General features: G+C 42.8%; 3 protein-coding genes across 3 annotated transcripts; 1 reads left to right on the forward strand and 2 right to left on the reverse strand.

Moving 5' to 3' along the window:
- Positions 1 to 559: 559 nt before the first annotated feature.
- LOC109473027 (kelch-like protein 42) lies at positions 560 to 1,933 on the forward strand. Its single transcript, XM_019772920.1, has one exon. It carries the CDS (start codon positions 560 to 562, stop codon positions 1,931 to 1,933), a length of 1,374 nt encoding a protein of 457 aa, XP_019628479.1.
- A 1,384-nt stretch (positions 1,934 to 3,317) lies between these two features.
- LOC109472966 lies at positions 3,318 to 5,402 on the reverse strand. Its single transcript, XM_019772830.1, has 3 exons — positions 4,881 to 5,402; positions 3,721 to 4,014; positions 3,318 to 3,350 (listed from the first exon to the last, which is right to left on the reverse strand). Exons 1-3 carry the CDS (start codon positions 5,400 to 5,402, stop codon positions 3,318 to 3,320), a joined length of 849 nt encoding a protein of 282 aa, XP_019628389.1.
- A 2,623-nt stretch (positions 5,403 to 8,025) lies between these two features.
- On the reverse strand, positions 8,026 to 9,086 carry LOC109472967. The gene is made up of 2 exons (XM_019772831.1): positions 8,959 to 9,086; positions 8,026 to 8,280 (listed from the first exon to the last, which is right to left on the reverse strand). The coding sequence occupies exons 1-2, from the start codon at positions 9,028 to 9,030 to the stop codon at positions 8,026 to 8,028; spliced, it is 327 nt and encodes a 108-aa protein (XP_019628390.1). The 5' UTR covers positions 9,031 to 9,086.
- Between the last annotated feature and the right edge of the window lie 616 nt (positions 9,087 to 9,702).

Here is a 9,702-nt window from a genome sequence, read left to right on the forward strand (position 1 = left end):
GGTGTTTGTTCGTATGTGTCTTTTGTGTTCTCTGTGTGTGTGTGTTTACATTGATTTTTAAACTATTTGTGTCACATAACCGACCTTCGGGGCATAACACACATCCATGCGTCAAGTACGCAAGTGGGGTCTTGCGGCGTAGTTGCAGAGTGCTTGACTCGGAACCAAGAGGTCCCGGGTTCGAGGCCTACATGCCACCGATCTTGTGCCCTTGGGAAAGGCACTTTACACGACTTTCCTCACTTAACTCAAGTGAAAATGAGTATAGTCCCGTCCTGTATACGTCCTCTGCGTTGGTGGCGGTATAAAATAAGTCAACTTGAAATAACTTGAGTGTGCGATCACCATGTCTAGTCATTAGCTGCGTAAGACCTAAGTTTTATGTTTGATCTACTCACACTGTGTATCAACTCCCACTTTCATTTGCCAACCAAACTTTCTTCTTCTTTAATAAAATTTTGATTTCTCTGTATTTTTTTATTTTCTAATCTTTTCTGTTTCACTTTGATTTATGACATTAACATTTTCTTTCAGGCCATACCCGTTGCTGAAACCAGCCATGGAAGAAGAGACCGTCTCACTTATTATTGAAGATGAACAGATACTGGTTGACAAACAGACATTGGTAAACCACAGTCAATATTTCCGCGCCATGTTCTCTTCTGGCATGCGTGAATCTACACAGAAGTCCGTCGTGCTCCATGACGTCACCGTCGACGTCATCAGAAAACTGCTCAACTTCTTTCAGACCGGTCAGCTGACGTTTGAACAATCAGGTACTCAAGAAATCCTGACGACGGCGATATTCTTACAGATGGATGACGTCATCAGTCATGCAAAGATGAGCGTAACGGTTGAAAATGCAGCTGAAATGTTTGAAGTTGCCGACCTGCACTTTCTTCCCGATCTCGAGAAAGCTACTTTAAGACATCTCAGTATCAATTATCTTGAGTTGCTACGGTCTAACACCTTTGAAAGACTGACAGAAGAACAACAGGAAGCTGTTCGGTCCCTCCGATTCGGCGGCAAAGACACCATATGCACAATCGGGTCATACGACAAAGATGTACATCTGACGCAAGACGCCCCACGAACAATGCACCTCTTGGACGTGCAAACTGGCGATTGGACGCCATATTGCGATGTCCCGTCGTCTTTTTCAACCAACGCATGCGGTGTAGCCTCCCTGCACAACTACCTGTTTCTCACGGGCGGTTTTACCTCCTTCAAAAGCGACCAGATGCAGAAATCTTCCATTTGTTTCGACGTATTAACACACAAGTGGACACCGTTTGCAGCAATGACTGACTCAAGAGCTAACTTCGCATTTATCGGTCTAGGAAATACTCTTTACGCCATAGGCGGCAACCAACTGTGCAGATCGTGTGGGTCAAACACTAAAGCCTTAGCTTCAGTGGAAGCTTACGATTTACGCAAAGGCTCGTGGAAAAGACTCGAGCCTCTTCCTACTGATATGATTAAGCCTTGTGTAGCTGTTTGTATGGGGAAGATATACATTACTTTATCATTTGATAACGGAGAGAAATTGTACACACTGTTACAGTGTACTGGGCAGTGGAGAAGAGTTAGCACGGTTAGAAAGAGCCGTTTTGTCTTTAGCATGTCATCCGTGCATGATACGCTGTACCTGATTGGTGGAAGGCCCGGGGATTTCTCATGCTACAATGTAACCACCGGCCAATGGTCGACCTTGTTTAAATCGTATTCGGAACAGTATCTTGACGATTGCGTGTCTCTTGGTGATACGGTTTTTATGGTGAGTTCGAACGCGACTCAATGTTACAATGTGAAATCGCGACTTTGGGATTGTTACAGAATTCCCGGGTCGCCCACCAATGGTTACATGAGAACCAGAGTCATCAACATCTCACCACGTAACATCAGTAAACTAGAGATAGAGCACGAGAAATAATCTTAGCTGTAGTCAAAATGATAGTTTTGTTTGTTTGAACTTTCTTGATTAATAAGAAGCTCAACTTTGCAGCCCGCTTTTTATTGACATTTTAAAAACATGATGTTGATCACGGATAAATGATAAAAGATAAAGAAAGAAGCTAAGAAGCTAAAAGAGAAATTTGAAAGTAAAAAAAAAGAAAACTGTTACAGTACCAATCTATATCTCTTTGATGATGGAACATAATTTTCTGTGTTTATGTCACTTGTGAGCTGAACAAACATTAAGGATTCACTACAACGTTTCGAAAACTTAAGAAGGATCCCCTAAACATCCACAAAAAACCGGCTGGGTAATTTCAAGTCACGGAATTTCCTCCTTCGACATCAGATAATCAGGTATCTGTATCTGTATAGCCGGTATAACCGCCTTTCAGCGTAACACACCAGCTTCGCAGGCACGCGGCGCGGCGGCAGCTGGCTTTATTACACCGATCGACTTGTTACACCTAACCCTTGAACTTCTAGCTCTAGACATTGTTTAAAGCTATCTATTGACAGTGCCCCTACTGTACTTGGTGACAGTGAGTTCCACTCTGCGATAGTTCTAGGAAAGAATGAACTGTGTGATAAATCATCACACAGCTGTCACCTGTGCCTACATTTTCTGACACTGAAACATCACCACAAGACGCTGAGGCTGCTGTGATGTATTGATCCTAAGTTATTACTGTAAACTTCTAATCGATCAACTTTTAATGCCTGCATCGATCAATAAACATACTGAAAGTGACTAATTATAGTCATTTCCTATTCTAGTATTAACATTTAACTGACATGTGAAATGTAGAAAATCATGGAAAGCTTTGTGTTATTATATTGGTAAGTACATGTACTTCCATATGAGTTTTAAGTATGTGTTTGAAATACAATGCGTAGACTTATCAAATGTTAGATTGGGCACACAAAAATCTATGCTATATTGCAATGGTTAAAAATGCAGCTGTTGTAAAGTACTTGCAACCAATAAATACATTGTAAAACATTTGGCTGCTGTATATACTTTACAGATACGCCGAAAACAGTTACTCAAGCAACTGGATATGATTTTGGAAACGGTCAGACGTTTCAGCTAGCATCCACTAGCTTTCGTCAGTGACTGAGAGACCAGAGGAGAAAAAAAAATCAAAATCATATCCACTTGCTTGAGTAACTGCTTTTTGGCGTATCTTATTACCTAGATGTCTAATCTTCATCGACGTACTTTACAGATAGTTTTTTCTTTTTTGGCTCAGACTGTTTTGACTTGAGTCCTATATCATACGCCTTGCTTTGAGGCATTGCTGTTGCAGGTTTAAAGCCAGTAATCAGTGCGTTTCTTCGGCGTCTTTCTCTTGGGTGTTTCACTGTATTTTCAGGTTCAAAAGCTTCACCATCTAGACAGAGTGCAACAGGAACAGTTTCGAGCCTTCCCTTTGATATGCCTTTGTTCTGATGTGCGTGATTGCGAGACATCAAGTTGGTCGTCGTTACCAGATTCGGCTGCGATTTTATTTGACCACTTTCCTCAATTTGCGTGTGTGTTGACGAGGGCTTTAATGATACTGCTGTGTTCACATCAGTTTGTACCTGCAACGAGCAACGCTGCCACTGATCTTCGACATTGCCTGGTTTCCCCGGTATGTTTTGCCTTGAAAGCAAGCCGATGTTTTGAAGAGAATCCACAACTGGCTTTTGGGGGGAACGATAACTCGCTATCTGGTTGAAACAAGCTGCGATGTTTGCCCCGTCTTTCAGAGAATCTACAGGTGGTGTTAGATGATGACACTCTGTATCCTGGCCTCCGCAATCTTTTGTGCTCTTCTCCACAAATGAGCCAAAAGCTGTCGCTGTTTGCTCCACTCGAGTTTGGTGTCTTGATGACTTCCTGTCTACCGCTGGTCCCCAGTCGGTCTGGTTTGTGTAGAACGTCTGACGTGGTTCCTTCCCGTTGGTGTTGGAACCTGCCACGGCAGGCAGTGACGTCAGACTGGTCCTGTCAGGCCGCAGCGGCGCCATCTTAGTCCACATGTCGACATAAGGCTTTGCAGTATCAGTCTCCTGTATGTAAGACATTAGATACATTAGATAACTTCATCTGCATAATACATTAGATAACCTCATCTGTATACAGTCAGAAGGTTTACTTAGTACAAAATAATGTATAATAATGTCTATGAGGCTTGTATATATCGTCTGCCTTGTCCGTTGTAATTTGTAAATTTGTGTACGCAAACTCTTTGCAATTCAGGGAGTCTCATCCCTGCTGTAAGGTTTGCTTTTTGGTGTCACAACTAAAGATCATAATTTGACATGACAGCATAAGAGACATTAGAACAATGGCATAAATATTAAAAAATTGCAAAAACGAAAAAAAGGCTTCGTCTAACTCGGATCACATTACGAGTATGAAAAATTCTTCCTCTAACTTCTCTAACCTCTAAAATCGCAAAGCGAGTATGAGAAACTAGCTGATGTGTTCTGTTCTGTTGTTCTGTTCTTTTTTCTGTTCTATTGTTCTGTTCTTTTGTTATTTTATGTTATGTTCTATTGTTCTGCTCTGTACTGTAGGAGCTTTACCTCGTCCTCTTGTTTACACCAGTCTTCTTGATGCTCTGGAACGGCAGTCACTGCATTTCTTCTTACAGGAGGTAGGAGGAGCGGCAAAGCCTTTGGTAAAAGAGCAAGGCAATATAAACAAACACGACTCGTCTTAGAGCATTTCAGGTAGTTTAGCCATTTGTTGCGTTTAACTAGATCTACGTTAGTTGGAACTAAAAAAAGCAACTGCAACTAAAAATAAAACAACTGCAACATCCCCGCTAAAAGTTCCATTCATATTTAACAATAAAAGGATAAAAAGGACTATCTACGTTGTACATTATGTTTTCACAGACAGAGATGCACTTGAAACAATTTTCACTCACCTCTTTCTCCACGCTTTCCAGCATTCTCAGTGGGGGATAGTGGCCCATACGATCTTTTGCAGCAGTAGAGACCGGGGAGTCAGGTGAAACATGTTGACCTACAACAGAACAACTGCTGGGCGAAGACTTATTTTGCTTCTTCATTTTCTGCAGCCAAATGTCTTTTACTTTTAGGCACCCTTGTTGTAGATGAGGTGTTAAGAAGGCAGGTGTGTCTTTCCTTTGCCTGCGTGCTTGAGGTTGCGACGGCGTCTTAGGTCCAAAACTGCACGTCGTTGCTTCACCGTGTTGGTTTCTCGTCACCAACCTGTTGCTTACGCCTATAGGAGGCAGCTTTTGGTCTTTCCCGTCACCACCGGAGGGTCGGAGCGTATTTTGTCGGGACGCGGGGCAGCTTTCCACCGACGCTATCCTCCGCCTCGACGCGCTGACATCAGTGGATATCTTCCTTTGCCGCTGTATCTTCCGAAGCTCCGATTCTGGGAAGGTGTCGCCGCGTACACGGGACTTGTTGTCATCCATTTCTTCAACTAACCTTCTCTTGTTTGTCCCTGGTTGTCGAGGATTACGAATGTCCTTGACTCTTGATTAGAATGCACGTAAACAACCGAGATTACAATACACGTAAAAAAAACGATGTAGTCTTGTCTACCTTGCGTGCTTCAGAAATGCATCGCTCTATTACAGTATGTAAACCTATTGGGCGTTTATGAGTGATTTCTATTCTGTTGCTATGACGGCAGGCAGCTGAAGGTACGGTAGCATTCAATAAAACCAGCTGTCATCCAGCTTCAAGAGGTACAAGAGCTCGGTATGATTGGATATTTTGAATGACGGCCGAGAAAAGCTCAATTGACGCACTACCGTATTCAAACAAACGCAGCTTATAATTCTTTTCCTGGCCAAATGAAATAAGAGTCAACACTAGAAAGGTAACATTTGCAAAGTAAATGCATAATACCATCTTCTCTTCTTACTAAAACACATTCATATATACGCCAAAAAGCAGTTACTCAAGCAACTGGATATGATTTTGGAAAATCATATCCAGTTGCTTGAGTTACTGCTTTTTGGCGTATCGTATTGCCTGGATGTCTAACCTTCACCGACGTACATTCATATATACTGTGACAGGAGTCGTAAATTCCTCCTGCTATAAAATTGCAACATGATATAACCCAACACTACGTACCACGGTTACAGACGCCTGGTTCAGGTCTTTGACCTTATTTGTTTGGAGAAGAAGAGGGAGAAGAAACAGAGCAAAAACAACGTAAACAACAAAATTCTATACATGCCTGCCTTGGCGCCTTGCCTCTCTCCGTTAAGTTGTTGTATAATGGACGGCCCAGGGCCCTGACTCTGGTACTTTTATATCTCAGAGCAGTGTTTAATTAGAAACGTATGATGTGACGTTAGCTGCAGCTATGCACGATCTAAAAATCACTCGCAAGTCAAATGTGTGATGTTAGCTTTGATCAGAGCCCTATGATGTGAATGTGTTATCCAGTCTATTGAACTTGTAGCGTAAGAACGCGATTATTAAAGTGTATTATTATTTTGGGACTATGCTACGATGTTTTGCCATCACGACGTCAGGTGAAGCAAAGCGAGAGCCTTAATTCCTTCTAAAACACACATAATTCTAACTGAAAATAGCGAGGAATGATGCTAACTTTAGTCTTATTTTTCAGTCCATACAGAAGAAATTATTTTTGGACTGGGCTATTATAATAATTCGTAATCGTTACATTAGCTGCATCTTTGCAGGCTTTTGAAAGCGCTGTATAATTTTCACTAAAAATAGCGATACAAATGATGCAAACACTCGAAGCGTGTGCGATGATCAAAAGTGTATTTTTGGACTGCAGTAATTATATATATAATTTGTATGCTTGCTACAACTGACAGCTAATGCATTCATATGTCCTGACAAGGTTAGAATACTCGTTTACAATATAAGGCAATTATATGTGGGGAGAGGTGATATGAAATATTTTTGAGACATAAGACTTATCTTTGCATTGTGTTTAATGTGTCTTTGCATGTAATTCCAAAAAACACGCACAAGAACATAAATGCGAACTATAACGTCACCATAAGCAAAATAAGCGGAAAGCTTAACTTTTTGTAGATGAATACCAGGCACTGTTATGCAGAAAAAGTGATGTGTTCAGTATTAACCCCTTGTTGTACATCGATGAAACATATTGACATACTCTGGCAAGCTGATAATCATTTAATGGATATAATAAAGACAAAATATCCGTAAATGTGACATCGTTTGGACATGTGTTGCTAAACGTGCACTCTATGTAAGCTGTGTAAGACTTAGCTACTATAAAAGGTGGCCATCACAATATACATGTAGTTACAGTTAAGTCAACTAACATAATTTATTATTAAACTGTAGGGCAGTTAGTGCTGTTTATCGTGGTAAATATGCTGAGGCAAATTAAACACATGCCTATTCAATCTCTCAACTTCGTAGGTTAGTAATGATATTTAATGACAAGATATAATGCTTAATTTGCGTTAAAGTTTGTTAAGCGTCATTTATTATTATTAAATCTGTTTAAATATATTCCTAACTATACCTTATTTTTATCATAAGTAAAGCTGTATAATGTTGGTGATTTCAAACATCACGGTGTTTATTGAATCAGAACTTGTCAAGAGGCAAATCAATGTATGGTTGTACCTAGTCTTTGAAGTATGCATGCTCCTGTGAGTTTGAGGCTGAGAAGGCCAAAAAAACTGCGCATCCTTGTTTCTTAGTGCGGGTATGCAAGTCCCAACCGAATTCCACATCATATAGCCTGATGTTTTGTTGCTTCTCCTTCTCTTCGTTGTTCATGCAAACGACCTAATTGTTGCTGAATTTTACACTCCTAATTAACACTTAAGAAAGTCATAGAGAAGCCCAGACATTCGCATGTTAGAAGTCCTAACCCACCCAATTCCTGATCCTAATTGATTGTTATTCATGTCCGTCGGTTTTTCGTTTCTCTTTTTCGCCGCAAACCCACCTGGTTAAGGCCTTTTTTTGCTGAATTTTGCTATGCCAACCCCCTTTAGAAAGTCATGGAGAAGCCTAGACTTTTGCATGCCGATTCCTGATCACGTAATCGTGCAACGTAGTATGTTATTCTTGTCCGTCGTTTTGTTGTTTCTCCTCGTTGTTGAGGCAGACGAACTTTCTCGGCACGCGCCTAATCTCGTCTCCTCCTCCGTCGGCACTGCAGATAGAGGGCCTGGAACCGCCGCTGCAGATGGAGGGCCGGGTGCCGGCGCTGGTAAGGGAGCCGCGCGGGCCGCCGCTCAGGGCAGAGAGCCGCCGGACGCTCGTGGCACTGCCGGGGCGCTGGGCACGGGGAGCAACCGCTCGCTGGTAGCTACCCTGTGGACAGATGGTAGAATATAAAACATCTATAGATTTAATGCGTTCACAATATCAAACAGAAACACAGACAAACACGTACATACATACATGCATACAAATATCAGAGCTATCAACCAAGAATTGAGGTGTTCAAAAACTCGTATTTCCCCAGAACTCGTAGAGTGCACAGTTGGGGCATCATCACTAGAAAACGTTAAACAACCCCTGCAATTACATGTGCAAAGACTGAGTGTAACAAGTCGTTCGGTGGGATATAGCCAGCTGCCACCGCGCCGAGTGCCTGCGAATCTGGTGTGTTACGCCGAACGGCGGTTATACCGGCTATACTGATACAGATACAGCTACACACACACACACACACCTGGCTGTTTGCGCTGCTCCTGTACCGTGAGAAGTCCCGCTGTTCGTCAGGCCAGCAGGGCAGCAGCGCCATCCACACACACATGTACACACGCACACACACACACAGACACACACACACACACACACACACACACACACATACCTGGCTGTTCGCGCTGCTCCTGTACCGGGAGAAGTCCCGCTGTTCGTCCGGCCAGCAGGGAAGCGCACACACACACGCACGCACACGGACACACACACACACACACACAGACACACACACACACACACACACACACACACACACACACACACACACACAAAGGCACACACCTGGCTGTTTGCGCTGCTCCTGTACCGGGAGAAGTCCCGCTGTTCGTCAGGCCAGCAGGGCAGCAGCGCCATCCAGCGCTTCCGGGCAGACTTACGCAACACGCAGTGGAACACGAAGATGAAGAAGCCTGCAGGAAAAAAAATAAACATTTTGACTACAGGAGGACAGAGCTAGAGTCTCTCCTCATTTATATTATAGAAATATGTTTGAGTAAAGAGCAAAGACAATGCCAGAAGACAGAAAAAGAAAGAACAAAGCGCCAAAAAGCAGTTACTCAAGCAACTGGATATCATGTTGAAAACGTCAGACGTTTCAGCTAGTATCCACTAACTTTCGTCAGTGACTGAGAGACCAGAGGGGAAATGCAGGTTTATAAGCACAAAGAACAATGCTTGCAATCAGCCTTAACATGTGTGACCTGCAACAAGCCCTGCAGAAGCAAGGCTGGGTCTAACCTTCATCGACGTATCAAGGCTGGGTTAGCTGCAAACCGCGCCGGGCCCACAAACTCTGAACTGATCGTCCGACAGGATGTAAAGGACTATGATGATGATGATGAGTAACAATAAACAGAGCAGTAGTTTTTAACAAACTGTAGAACAGTTTCAGACTATCGAAACACACCGGACAAACAAAGTGGACTATCGCCCGTATGGCGGGAATTTCTGACCACGGTTGGCCTCCTCTGATTGGCGAACATTTCGCGCGCGTCCAAATATGGGTGTGGCGGGAATACGTGTAAC

The sequence above is a fragment of the Branchiostoma belcheri genome, unplaced genomic scaffold, assembly GCF_001625305.1.
Source record: "Branchiostoma belcheri isolate BF01 breed outbred unplaced genomic scaffold, Haploidv18h27 scaffold29, whole genome shotgun sequence".
NCBI lineage: Eukaryota > Metazoa > Chordata > Leptocardii > Amphioxiformes > Branchiostomatidae > Branchiostoma > Branchiostoma belcheri.

Excerpts from the sequence above, each read along its gene's own strand:
- LOC109473027 (XM_019772920.1), top strand. The coding sequence starts at position 560 with ATGGAAGAAGAGACCGTCTCACTTATTATTGAAGATGAACAGATACTG.
- LOC109472966 (XM_019772830.1), bottom strand. The coding sequence starts at position 5,402 with ATGGATGACAACAAGTCCCGTGTACGCGGCGACACCTTCCCAGAATCG. Across the intron at positions 4,015-4,880 it reads TGGAAAGCGTGGAGAAAGAG|GAGACTGATACTGCAAAGCC; the intron begins GTGAGTGAAAAT and ends TCTTACATACAG. Across the intron at positions 3,351-3,720 it reads GTCATCATCTAACACCACCT|ATGGTGAAGCTTTTGAACCT; the intron begins GTAGATTCTCTG and ends CACTCTGTCTAG.
- LOC109472967 (XM_019772831.1), bottom strand. The coding sequence starts at position 9,030 with ATGGCGCTGCTGCCCTGCTGGCCTGACGAACAGCGGGACTTCTCCCGG. Across the intron at positions 8,281-8,958 it reads GGAGCAGCGCAAACAGCCAG|GGTAGCTACCAGCGAGCGGT; the intron begins GTGTGTGCCTTT and ends ATCTGTCCACAG.